This window comes from Amblyomma mixtum, chromosome 1 (genome assembly GCF_055824585.1).
Source record: "Amblyomma mixtum isolate Tamu chromosome 1, ASM5582458v1, whole genome shotgun sequence".
In the NCBI taxonomy this organism is placed as follows: Eukaryota; Metazoa; Arthropoda; class Arachnida; order Ixodida; family Ixodidae; genus Amblyomma; species Amblyomma mixtum.
The window spans coordinates 250,586,265-250,599,532 of NC_143012.1; the positions used below are offsets into that span (position 1 = coordinate 250,586,265).

The 13,268-nt window shown below is 47.1% G+C and overlaps 1 protein-coding gene across 1 annotated transcript in view; it reads left to right on the top strand.

Moving 5' to 3' along the window:
• The first annotated feature begins 12,585 nt into the window (after positions 1 to 12,585).
• LOC149371470 (cytochrome P450 2H2-like) overlaps positions 12,586 to 13,268 on the top strand; it is a 50,575-nt gene continuing 49,892 nt past the window's right edge. The window contains exons 1-2 of the mRNA XM_089580211.1: positions 12,586 to 12,642; positions 12,966 to 13,189. Of these exons, the coding sequence (XP_089436337.1) occupies positions 12,586 to 12,642; positions 12,966 to 13,189 (281 nt within the window). The remainder of the gene's footprint in view (positions 12,643 to 12,965; positions 13,190 to 13,268) is intronic.

Sequence of the window (13,268 nt, forward strand, 5' to 3'; positions counted from 1 at the left end):
AACACTTGGAATGAAATGAATGCAAAATAAATTTGCTCTCTTGAGATCACTCGGCCAGGAAAACAGTCAGCTGAGGCCACAAATGAGGACATAAATTTTGCCCCGATTTACGAACTTAACAGCTGTTCGCGAAGTGGCAAAATGTAAACCAAGAGGAGGCGAAGGCAGCGTTGCTTAGAACACACGGCTTAGTGCGTCTACGTTCGCGTTTCCCTCGCCTCTAACGGACGTTAAACGACACCCGCTACAGCGGAAACTAATGACTCTGCCTCCTTCGCTGTAGCTGCGCTTTTCTCTCTCTCTCTTTACTACGATGGAAGCTAATGCCTCTGCCTCTTTCACGGTAGACGCGCTTTTCGTTCTCTCTGTACTTGTCTTTCCAGTTTCTACGGGCGGTACAGTACGAAAATGATTTGTTTTCTCTCACTGACGACTTATCCCGTTCTTTGCGCTTCGCGCGCCAGTTGCGGCGTTCAGTTGCGAGTGCGCAACGCTTCCGGTGCGACCGTTGTTTCTTTCTCTTTGTTCGTGGTGGCAAGTGAAACCTTCCACGAGTCTTGACTTTCTCGCGCATCCGTTTGCCTCTCCGCTCGAGGTCAGGTTCGCATCTACACGGCCTTTTGATTTCACGCCTACTAAATGGTGTTATCCTGACACGCGGCTTTCTATCGCGATTGCACTTGGCCGAGCGCTTAGACGGTTTCTTCTCTCTAACTTTCCTGCCCCTGTCACTACGGCCCCGTACAATCTTGCACTTTTTGAGCCGTACACGCGTTTTCCTTGCGCGCGCGTGCCGCTTTCTGTGGGAGCGCGGTTTCTCCCGTGACTGAAGCGGAAAGCGAGAGCCCGCATGAAAGCACGTGCCTTTGCGCGTCTTGCTCTCTCTGTGCTCGCGGCAAGATTCACCCCTGCCTCGCTCCTTTTTTTTGAGCTTCTTGACCAGCGCTCTCTTGAATATCGGTTTGCTGCCTTGGTGCACTTTTCCGCACGAATGTTTGTACGATTTCTTTTTGCGGTTTATTCTACTGCCCAGATCCATGAGCGTCGGCACACTTATGCACCTCGCTTTGCGCGATAGTGATGCTTCGCACATTTCTTTAGCTCTGATTGCAACTCTAGTTTCAGGGCTAACAGCGTGACTGACTTTACTAGAGTCATTTTGCCGGCGACGTTGGCGCTTCCGATGGTAGCAACCCGTTTCCGCGCGCTTGCCCCTTCTCTCTTTTCGGCAGCGCCCGTCTTTCTTATGCCTGCCTTTCATCTTTCGGCGGCACCACTCTTTCTTTTGCCTGCCTTTCATCGTCTTTCGGTGACAGCTGTCTCTCTTGAGTTTGCCTTTACTGTTCTTTCGGCGGCAGCACTGCTTGTCTATCACCTTGTGGTGATAGCTCTCTTTTCGGAACTGGCTGTTACTTTCTTTCCGATTGCAGCTTTCTTTCTTATGCCTTCCTTTCATCTTCTCCTGAGGAAGCACATTCTGCTTCCGTCGCCTAGGTTTCTGCTTTCTGACAATAGCACTTTGGTTGTCAGCCGATTCACGTGTGCTACCTAGATCACGTCTATCTATGGCGCTTTTACTAGCCTCGTCCAAACTGCGCTCTTCCTGCTCAGCGTCTCTGAGTGCGCATTCGTGCTCATCTCCCTCGGATGGAATGACGTCTACAGCCCCCATGTCGTCTGGAACGTTCTGTACTCCACTGTCGTCCAGCACCTTAGTTTCTTCAGGCGCGGACGGACCAGTGTTTTCAACTGACATGAGTGCTGGTACACAGTTCTCGTCATGCTCCTGACGCGTTTCAGCCAATTTCGGATGAGGATCGGCTCTGCACTCAGTCGCGGTGTTCCCGCTACTGCAGCTGCTTTCTGGAAAGTCGCAAAGCTCAGAGCAGTGCGAAAGCACGGGACTCGTTTCGCATCCCTCGCCAGAGACACTAACGCACAACTCAGCGTCCGCAAACTCTCCATGCGCCTGCTTCCGTTGATCGTAAGTTTCGGGTTTCTGCATCTCTGCCGAACGCGCTGCACAACACGGTGTGCCGTCCTCATTTACTTCGCTTGCGTCGGCGCAAGCGTTTTCATTAATGTCCAGACGGACGTCCTCTCTGCCCTGTTCGGCAACTTCTCCTGCTTTCGACACGCTAGGAGATCCGCTTTCCGGTAACTCCGCCACAATCTCAATAAGCGCGACCTCTGTGATTTCACCGTCCGATGCTGTGGCTACCTTATCCGATGGTAGAGAGGTTTTCTCAGTTGGCGAATGCGGGGCAATTCCCATTGTTACAGCAGAAGTTACATCTGCCACGTACGGACTACGTTCCTCTGTGCCGCACTGGCAGGGCTGCTCTACAGCGACGCACTATACCTCTGTGTCACGATCTTCCGACCCTTCAGCATTTTCGAGCCACTCTAAAATTTCGGCTTTAAACTGGTAGGGAAAATCGTTAAACGATGGGGTGCTATTCTCTCGCAGGTACCTTTGGCGAAGGTCCAGCGGTGACACGTTATATCTAGCCAGTAAGAAGCTTTTCAGCTCATTGTAGTCCGCCAAGCCGTCGTCCAACAGGCGCTTGACAACGTCATACGCTTCGCTGGAAAGCAGGGCTACCAACTTCTGTGCCCAACCATTCCGCTCAACGCGTTTTCTCTCGCAGACGCGCTCGAAATCCGCCAAACATTTCGCCATATCTTCGGCGATCACGAAGGGCTGCGGCCTGTCTCTCAGCTGTTGACCGTTAGTCTCATGCACAGCGGACAATGTTTTATATCTCTCGAAATCGATCTCATGCGCTTCAAGCTCCAGGTCCATCAGTTTCTTAGCGCGGGCATGCCGTTTTATCTCAAGCTGCCTCCGTTTTTCTGCCTCTTCGCGCTCAAGCTGTTTCTGTTTTTCTGCCTCCTCGCGCTCACGTTCTGCCTGTTCGCGCTCAAGCTGCTTCTGTTTTTCAGCCTCTTCTTGCTCACGGCGTTCTGTGATCTCTTCCCAGGCCTCATTGGCTTCCTCAGCCGTTACATTCTCCTTTCGCATGATCTCAAGAATCGCATGCTTTCGTTTTGCGGGGCCCAAATCAATGCCCAACTCTTCACAAATTTCGATGAGTTCCTTCACTTTGAAGTTCTCCATCGCGCACAATAGCCTCTTGTAGTTTGCCCTTTTCTTAGAATTCCCTTGCCGTTCACTACTATAGCGCTACTAGCATGACACGCGCAAGTAATTCTTTCCAAAACGCCTCGTTAACTCCCTCTGCACCAGCTTTCGTTTCAAAGCGCTCCGACTTGGCTCGAAACAGCAAAGCTTTCTACAGTGCTACACACAGCCCTACTCTAAACTACAGTAAGGTGTGCTAGAGCAGTCTGGCGAATTGAGGGGAAAACATCAGGCACTCACCGCGCCGAGGTAGCTGACGCCGGTCGATCCCGCAGCTGCCATCCACTGTTGGGTTTTAGGCATCCCACCGCTGCCACCACTGTTGGGACTGAGGCATCCCACCGCTGCCACCACTGTTGGGACTGGGAGTCCGAGCCAGGAAACGGTCGAGGCGACGGTGAGTAAAGGACGTTTATGTACAGTATGTACAAGGGCTTTTACATGATACAAGGGTCAAGAGCACCACGGGCAGGCACACAGAAGAAGGGCGGCCCCGGCGGCGAGCGTAGCTCCGGCGTGATGGCTCTTCTGTTGCCCGTCTGCTGCTCGGGTTCAGCGCGGCTCCGTTTTTATAGCCGCTGATAACGGTTACGGCAGCCAGCCGTTCAAATCCTCCAATCACTGGCCACCGTTCAAATTAGACCAATGGTCGAGAGCCGACGAGCGTCGGAGGAGTTCGCACCGACGGAGAGGAGGAGAGGAGGAAGGGTCCGTGTCGGCGCCGCGGCGGCGGGATGAGTCACGCTGCATGTCGCGACTTGTCCGAGAAAGTCTGGGTCTGCTTTGAGCGCCGGCGGGCGCGCAGCGCTGGTTTAGACAGGCCCGCCAGCGAAATGTGGGCTCCGGCACTGCACCGGATACGTCTGTGGAGGGTGCAGGAAAATATTGTCCTTGCTGTTTCGCCACCTAGTATAGGATAACCTGTTATGTTCATGTTCAAAAATAGCACGAAAAAAAAACAATGGGCAGGCACAACAACGTAGACAAGCGCTAAATTATTTATTCTTTTCTAATCTGGTTTCTAGTTTATGGCGCTTGTCTACGTCGACCTGTGCGTCCTTCGTGTTTCTTCGCGTTATTTGTCATCATGAACGTCCACCAACTTGTTCGACTTTCGGTTTTATTTGATATGTTGTGCAATAGTGCAACCATGTGCAATGGAGCTCAATGTTTTGCCGCTTGCACGAGGTGGTTGTGGAACGTACTGGTCTTTAAAGAGGAAGAATTCAACGTAGCGGCTAATTACAGTGTTTGATGGGAAGGGTTCGAGAGTTTCCAATCTTGTTTAAGTAACTCTGACGGTGAGAAAAGCGCTATTATGACATGGCGAAACGTTGCGATCTTGTACTAATCAGAACGTGATGTGCGCGGCACTAAGAGAAATGCCGGGGAAAGTTTGCATCCTTAAACGTTCTGTTCTCTCGGGTGCACAGACAAGAGCTAGAATGCCCAAATAGCTTGGGCATTGCTCAGAGGAAGGTATTGCTCAGAGGTCTAAGAGCTTACACTGTACATTTATTGTTTCAGGGTTGATTGCTCTCACCGATGGGCTCAGCTTGATCGGGCTCAGCTTGACGTGTTTCCTCTGCGCACATTTCTTTATTAGCGTTTGCCAATTTGGCCCGGCAGTCAAAGCTGACGCTCAAGGATACTAAGTTTGATTACGCCTCCATAAACTCATCCAGAATATACGAAAGCACGAACACGCACATGAGTCTTAAATTAACTTCTGCCATGCAGATGACATATTAAGCCGATATCATAGGCATAGTCTGCAGCTGTGTTGTCGTGTTGTCACCATCTCCATTGAGCTATGAGTCTTGACACAATTTTCTTGAAAACTAATTCAACATGCGGCCATCGCGGCCAGCTTGATGTTCATACACTTTCAGCCAATCGCCTACAGGACTCGAGGAGGAACTGATCTTCACGCGGCCTTTTACTCTTTAAATGAGTAAAGGAGTAAAGTTCTGGTTTTTGCTTTGAAAGAGGCATACAGGCGTAGTAATCACACAGATGAACTCAAAACACCAGTGCGCAGCCCAAATAGACAATTACAATTTATTTTGTACTGACAATTGCGATCTCGGCCGGCGCCAGCTCTGCGCTGCACTTGACGTCACGGTCGAACAGCAAACTTGTGCCACCACATTCTGGAGGCGTCGGCGTGCATGAAAGCTCGGATTGTTTCTGTTAACAACCAGTGAGTTCGAAGTGGTCACAGTAATTGAGGCAAGTACATGTCTACATCACTCGATTTGGGTGGAAATGCCGAGCGGGTGCCCGGGCAACGTTCAGAATTTTATTAAAATATGTTCTACTTCAAGCCTGAGAATGAAAATTGCTGCAAAGCATCTCCTTGACCCCACGAAACAAATCACCTCCTTTGTTTTCGTTCTAAATTTTGCGTCTGCATCCCTCTAAGGCGACTTCATGCCAGCAGCTTTTTGCCTAAAACTTCAGTTACCGTAGACTCGAATCTACATAGAGCAACGAACACAGGTGTTCGAACGCCTGTGCACTGCGGTAAATCAGCATAGCTTGCGTATTCTGAGCACCGGCGTAGCTAACGTTGGTTAGCGTCGCTTTTCAGGCTGCTTGCCCGAGTTGTGAGAGCTGTTTTCTCGATCGAAGTGCTGTGCCACGAGTGGTGGACGAATGAATGTCTTGGGCTGCCGGTAGTTAGCAGCAGCCTCAACCTCGCTCGAGCAATCTATTGAGAACGAACAGAGAACAAGAGTCGCTGGCATGGTAGTCTTCAAGAAACGAAGATAAATTTCTCAAACTATATATATGAATTTGGTCGCTAAGAGAGTATATTGTTGTTCTTAAAGTCTTTGTGAAACTGCAAGAAAATATTCGTGTGTCCAGACGAATTATACAAAAGCCCAGGGGCACTGTTAATGTTTTCTCAGTTTTCGCACCGTTAAGCCTAGTATCAAGACACAACGTGAAAAATGCATACCAACGCGATGAGGTTGGACGAATGAAATCCACCATCCGGTCAGAGTATTGCCTCTGTCACCGATGCGCACTTCTTGCGCACGCTCTCAGAAACCCTTTGAGCGAGTAGGGGTAGCTTTTCTGGTGTCTGCGGAAATGTCGTCGACACGGCGTGTGAGAGAGTGAGGAAGAAAGAGAGAGAATAAACTTAAAGTAATTACTTCAGTAAAGTAATTAATTACACACACACACACACACACACACACACACACACACACACACACACACACACACACACACACACACCGCCGCCGCCGCCGCCGCCGCCGCCGCCGCCGCCGCCGCCGCGGTGGCTCAGTGGCTATGATGCTCGGCTGCTGGCCCGAAAGACGCGGGTTCGATCCCGGCCGCGGCGGTTGAATTTCTTTGGAGGAGAAATTCCAGGCCCGTGTACTGTGCGATGTCAGTGCACGTTAAAGAACCCCAGGTGGTCGAAATTTCCGGAGCCCTCCACTACGGCGTCTCTCATAGCCTCAGTCGCTTTGGGACGTTAAACCCCATAAACCAAACCAAACCAAACACACACACACACGCACGCACGCACGCACGCACTCACACACACGCTCCCACACACGCACGCACGCACGCACGCACACACACACACGCACACACACACACGCACGCACACACACACACGCATGCACGCACACACACACATATATATATCAGGATCACATCACTGACCACTGTGGTAATAGGTACATACGCATGCATATACATGATTATTTTTGCCATTCAGTCTGCAATTTTCTCAGTTCCTGGCAGTATTCATTGAAGTCTGTGAAATGTTTCCGTGTTCCTAGTTAAAATGCAGGCTTTCATTTTAATATAACGAATCTTTGGTGAGGCATAGTGTAGCAGATGGGAAATTTGCAGTCCCGAAGCAGAGGATGTGCGCCGGAAATGCGTACCTCAACTAAGGTTAGGCGAACATGTGCACAGTTCACGAAGCAGAACTACCACTGTTGGAAAGCTAAATATTCAACGTAGCGCATATTGTGCACCTGCAGCAGCCGTGCGTCATATTAAAAGGCTCGTTTTAACCACAACTGTTCTCAAATGGCAAGGTGAAAGCGAATTTAACACATACGTGGTTGACTGATCAAGCCGGGTCTACGATTTCTGTCGTCCGTCTCGTGGTGAGGAATCACTTTCTCCTGTTATATTAAACTATAATCTCCAGCATAGTAGCAAAGATTTAAAGGTAATGCTGCGCTCATTATGTGCAAAAAAAAAGTCAAGGTAGAATATAAGAAGTCTCCTGGGAGCCGGTTGTTATCTGTGGTTTGACTATGTGCTGGCTATGTGATGAAGATTAAGGAAACTTTGTTTGTGTTAGTGTTTAGGATTCGATCGTTTGGTAAGTGCAGACTGCCATGCACGGGTTTTAAGGCACTATGACCCAAGGAAGGACAGGTGGCTAAGAATTTGCCTCGAGTATTGGTCAGCCTGGGCACTCAGAAACCCTTCGGCTATGTTTAAGATGCAACGTCATGGTGAAGCTGTAAGTTTTCCTGGAAAAGACTATGAATCAACAAGCCCAGCTTGGAATTTTGCTACAAGCTTTTATAGGGGCGCGTTGACTAATTTCTAAACCTGATGCTGAGCGGGAGTGCCACGAGTTTATATATTCAGTAGCTTTTGCCCGTTCCACTGAGTCTGAATAAGCACCCTGAAGACGTTCCCATTCTAGTCTATATTTTTTATGAACAAATTTTGCAGTGAGGACCAGGTGAAGTTTAAAAAAATTTGAGCTTTATTATATGTAAACTGTAAAAAATTGTGTGTGCTATTAAACGCTGACACACAATCATGATGCAGGTATGATCAGAAGATTAATACGCTTATATTGTTCTGCCCTGAACAGGCAGATAAAATTAGCAGTGAGGATATTTGATATCCTCATAAAGGTAAGAAGGCGACATGGGCGAACTATTTAACTTGCATGCAGTACTAAACTGCTTTAAAAGAGACCCGCATGAAACTGAATAGCCTGAGCGCGAACCACTTATGACTGTGCAAGTGCCTTTTCTTTCTCTTGAAGTCCATTTTGTGCCCTAATGCAGCCATGCATCATCAATACTCCGGCATCGGTGATGTGCTGTGGCATCAATAAAGATTTTCATGTGCTTGGACTTGACTGTGCAGCAAGCCGAGAAAGCGTAAAGGTCGATAACAGTTTATTTATTTGAAAATACTGCAGACCAATATATTAGCCCATGCAGCAAGGGCCTATACAAGACATTTTAAATAACAAAAGCCAAAAGAAATACATGGCGTTACAATAAATGAGGAAAACAATGAAATACAACGCTCATTAACCCAAGAAAATGCTTATTGAGAGCTTTACTGAAATTGGAGGACTGAAAAATGGCCACGGGAAGCGAGTTCCAGTCGGAAACAGTCAGTAGAAAAAAACTGTGCTTGGAGGAATCAGTCCTTTCAAAAATGGGTTCGAGCAAATGAGCACGTGAATGGTGTGTTCGGCGCGATAATTGCTTGAGAATTGCGGGGAGGGGTATGTTTAATTTATGGGTTAAAAAGTTACGCATAAACAATAGACAGGAAATTTTCCTGCCTACTTCAAGTAGTGGAATATGGTTGGTTTTCATTAGCGTTGTAGGTGAGTCCAGCCTCCTATATTTGTTATAAAAAACCTAACCGCTTTCCTTTGCACCATCTCTATCTGGTATATGTCTTTCTTAATGAAAGGGTTCCATAAAATCGGAGCGAACTCTAACTCGGACCTAATAGATGTTGAGTATGCAAGGAGTTTGGCTTTACACGGGGTATCTTTAAGCTTCCGCCTCAATTAGCAAAGCTTAGAACAAAACGAGGAGCAAATGTTTGCAATGTGGGAAGACCAGCTTAAGTGATGTCTTAACGTTACTCCTAAATATTTATAATGTGTAACCTCGTGGATTTTATGGTTTAGCAGGCAGTAAGAGAACAGACTAAAATGTTTTTTATGTGAAATTCTCAAGAGAACAGTTTTATCAAGGTTTAATTGCATATCCCATTTTACAGACCACTGATGAACCGCTAAAAGCGCATTTTGCAAGATGTAGTGATCATTCTGATTATTTATGGTCGTAAAAAGTATGCAATCATCTGCAAAAAGCTTTAACGCCACATTCTCGGGGATAGAAACCGACAGATCATTTATATAAATTAGGGAAAGCAGCGGCCCCAAAACGATCCCTTAGAGTTGTGGTTGTCCTCTCCGTCAAAAACACGCTTTGAAAGTACAAGTTAAAAACTTCTGCTATCATTGTGCAGTCTGTCGAAACATCACTGTTAATTCTAACTTTACTCAACTGTTGATTATTCGACCTAAAAAATTCCGAAATTTTTGGCGATTACTTCTGATAAATTCGGGGAGCGTCGTGTTAAAATAATAAAACTTCGTTGATTTTAACTTTAAGGCAAGTTTCTGTTTCAATAGTTTGAACTGTTGTAAGGAAGACATCTATTTCTTCCTACATCGCTTCACTTTGCGTTTCAGTTGAACAATTTCTCGAGTTGTGCAAAGATTGCGACGGTTGGTGTGAACTTTTCCAAGTAGAATAAAATGTTCAGTACAATACTGCACTGCATTCTTAAAGTGATGCCATAAACTATGAACGTCATACTCGCATGACCTGCTTAACTGCGATTGTAAGGCGTCCATAACTGCATTATCATCCGCACGAACATAGTCCTTTATCATTTTAACTGGACGCCTCCCGGAAGCAGCAGGCGAAGTACAACAAAAGTATAATAGACAATGATGTGAGATTCCCGGTTCAACGTCAAGGACTCAATCGAATAAGGTTTGGCTAACAAAGAATAGGTCTAGAACAGATGACTGTGTGGCGTATTCACGAACAGCTTACTTAAGGTTTAACGAAAACATCAGATCTAAAATATCATCACATGAGGCACATAGGCCATACAATGGTTTGACCCAGTCGATGGCAAGGAGGCTGAAATCACCGGTAAGTTTTAAATTTCGATTCTGGTGATGCATTAAACGATCGAAAAGACTAGACATAAAATAATTCATTGCATCAGGTGGACGATACAAAGCACTAAGGTAAAAGGTGAAGCCATGTGTTATTAGGTGCGAAAACAAGCTTTCATGCTGATCAATTTGATCAAGAAGCGTTACATTCACAGTGGTATTTTTCGTCAAAAATACCACTGTGCAACCATGTCTCGGTTATAACCAGTACATGGGGATCATAAGAAAAGAGCAGTACTTCAAGGCTATTTATTTTATTCACTATGCTCCTGGCGTTCAAAGATATGACACGTAGTTGGCTACTTTCAGGTGGTGGTTTCATCTGACTGCCAGTAGAATTTCTAGCGATATTCTCTGCACATGATGGTATCTGTTTAATTTGATGATAAATATCAAGGGCATTGAAAGAAGGCTGAACTGAACTGGAGGCTTAAGTAGAAGAAGCGTGAGCACATTTCATTCGCGGACGCCCGGCATTTTCCATTGATTCAGAGGTTATTGCTGCGTCACTCGGAGAGTTACGACCAATATCACTTGAAACGGCACCACTTACTTTATACCTTTGTTTTTTTTTCATTCCACGCATACACCACTTCACTGACAACTGATTTGTCATACTTGAGGTACACTTTATCCTCAGGCTTCTTAACATCCCTAACAGTAGCCCATAGTCGCTTCCTCGTTTTCCGTAGCCTAGGCGAGAAGTCCTCTGAAATGGCCGTGTGGGAACCCTTCAATTTTGAAGCAATCCGGAGAACCTCTTCCATTTGAGAGAAATCAAAATACCTGATAATCACGGGTCGTTTTTATCTTCAGCTTTTTTACCCAAGCGGTGTATCCTCTCCAAACTCCCTACTTTGATTTCAAGTTTATTTTCAAAGATTTCCGTCAGAACATGCTTCTTAAGGTCATATATTGTTTCAGTTTATTACTCTTCAATGCCATAAATGAGTAGGTTGTTTCGACGAGAGTGATTTTCCGATATATGCAGGTCAAGCTTTGCTCCTAGAGATTGTAGTTGGTGTGAAGAAACCTTTTGAGTCTCAATAATTTCATCGAGTTTTTTTGCTACCTCTGGGCCTGGATTGAACTCAACGTCACCGCTAAGCAAAAGTGCAAGTAAACAAAATGAGTGAAAACGCTCTGCAAATGTTTCAAGCAAAACACCTGGGCAAGGCAGCACGACCAAACAACGAATATCACTTTTCAGTTAATAGGAGTAGCGATATCTACTAACCTGCATAAAAAAGACGAACGGGTTCAGCTGCGACTGCAATCCACCGGTACTGCCTTGCCCACTGGCAAAGAAAACCTCAGGGCCGGTTCCCGAAGGATCTGATGATGCCGATGTTCCTTGCGACAGCCAGTGCAGACGTCGAAAAAGTTCAGGACAACGGCCGTCGGTGTCGTTTAAAAAGCCGGTGTTGGCGGGGAAAAGCACTGTCGCTGGCACATGCTGATATCGTTCGTTCCAAGAAGCAGCACATTCGCCGCCGACGAGCTGAACAGAAACAGGATCGATGCACGAAGTAAGGACCTGCATAAAAAAGGCGAACGGGTTTTGCTGCGACTGCAATCCACCGGTACTGCCTTGCCCACTAATGACTAGAGCGCCATAAAAATATGATGAACATTCGTTTCAGTGCCTTCGCTACTGCCATGCGTGTCGTTGCTCGACTTGGCTAACCTCGTAATGTTTTCACCGCTGCTCCCGTTGTCCCCGTTCCTTTCGATAAACCTCAGTCTTACAGTCGGTAGGCGTCCTGGGTAACAGCTTCGGCCCTGGAACTCCACAGCAGTACTCCCCCAATACTGGTGATGCCTGAGGACGTAAATACAGCGAATAGTATACAAGTTTCAGTCAACGGCGTTTTTGTCACGAATGTTGCTGTCACCGATGATAGGGTTTCTGTAAGGGGCGCAAATATTTGTGAATTCCTGCGGGAAGTAAACACGCGAATTGCTGCACTCTCGCTGCGCACCTGCAGCGCTTAGCACATTAAGCTGTTAGCAGTGTGTACTACTGGAGTCGTCATCAAGCACTTCCTCTATGAAATAGAGTTCGTCGTTGTACCTTCCTTGTTGGGAGTACCTGCCGCGCTATGGCGCTATAATCAGTTGTTCGCGGCCGAAGTCAAGTTCTCTATACCGCCCAGTCCACTGCAGGACACTCTTCTTTCTGCTCTCTGCGTTCAAGCGCCTGTCACCACCGAAGACATCAACCTTCCTCCACGCTCTTCAGTCTTTGTAACACTCTCATATGGTTATCATAGCGACTACGCTGTCCTCTTTACACCAGCCCATACTTTTCTTCTCGCAAATGTCATTCTACTGCCTTACGCCGTGCTCACTATATCCGGTGCTTTTGGCCTCTAACCCATCTTCCTGGCCGCCTGCTTGATGGCGTAACGAATATCTCGCCAGGGTCTAGCCCATGGCGCCTGTTGTCATCCGCGAGGAGACTGACTGTACACCACCTCTCACCATGTCTGTTCGCAGCCCCTTCTTCTGCGCCAAATCCCTGCTTTACTGTAGTGTTCCTTTGTCCCATAGACGCCGATCTTGCTCTGCCGCAGGGGACACAGTTTCTGAACCTACTTACCTGTTCCGTGCCGTTTTCAACTTGCACCAAAGTTCCTTTCTTATATAGTTCAGTACATGAGGGTTTTAGTGGTGATAATTTCTTTATCGACGTCCTTCCTTCTATGGACGCCCAAACCTTAATGCAATGGTTAAGCAACGAAAATAAAACGTGTGGTGGGTGCGACAACAAGGTGTCCAATTCAAGCTGGTGAAAATTTTTGTTCTTCGCAGAAAATGTTGCCGGCTTGTACGGGCGGGCTGTACGCCGCAGCTCTGACGTCAGTGGTAGCGGCACTTCTGGCAGTGGTGTTGCTGTTTCGGAACAAGCGCTACGTTGAAAAGACGCCACCTGGCCCCCGCTCTTGGCCGCTGCTGGGAAGTCTCAACATCTCAACAGCTAATATTGATCCAACAAAAGCCGTCGAATGGGCAAAGAAATACGGCTCGATTATCGGGTAAGTGAGCATCAGTGTTGATGTTTATAATCCAATCTAAGTATTAACAATCATCCTCGTCGTCATCACCTGCCTTGCC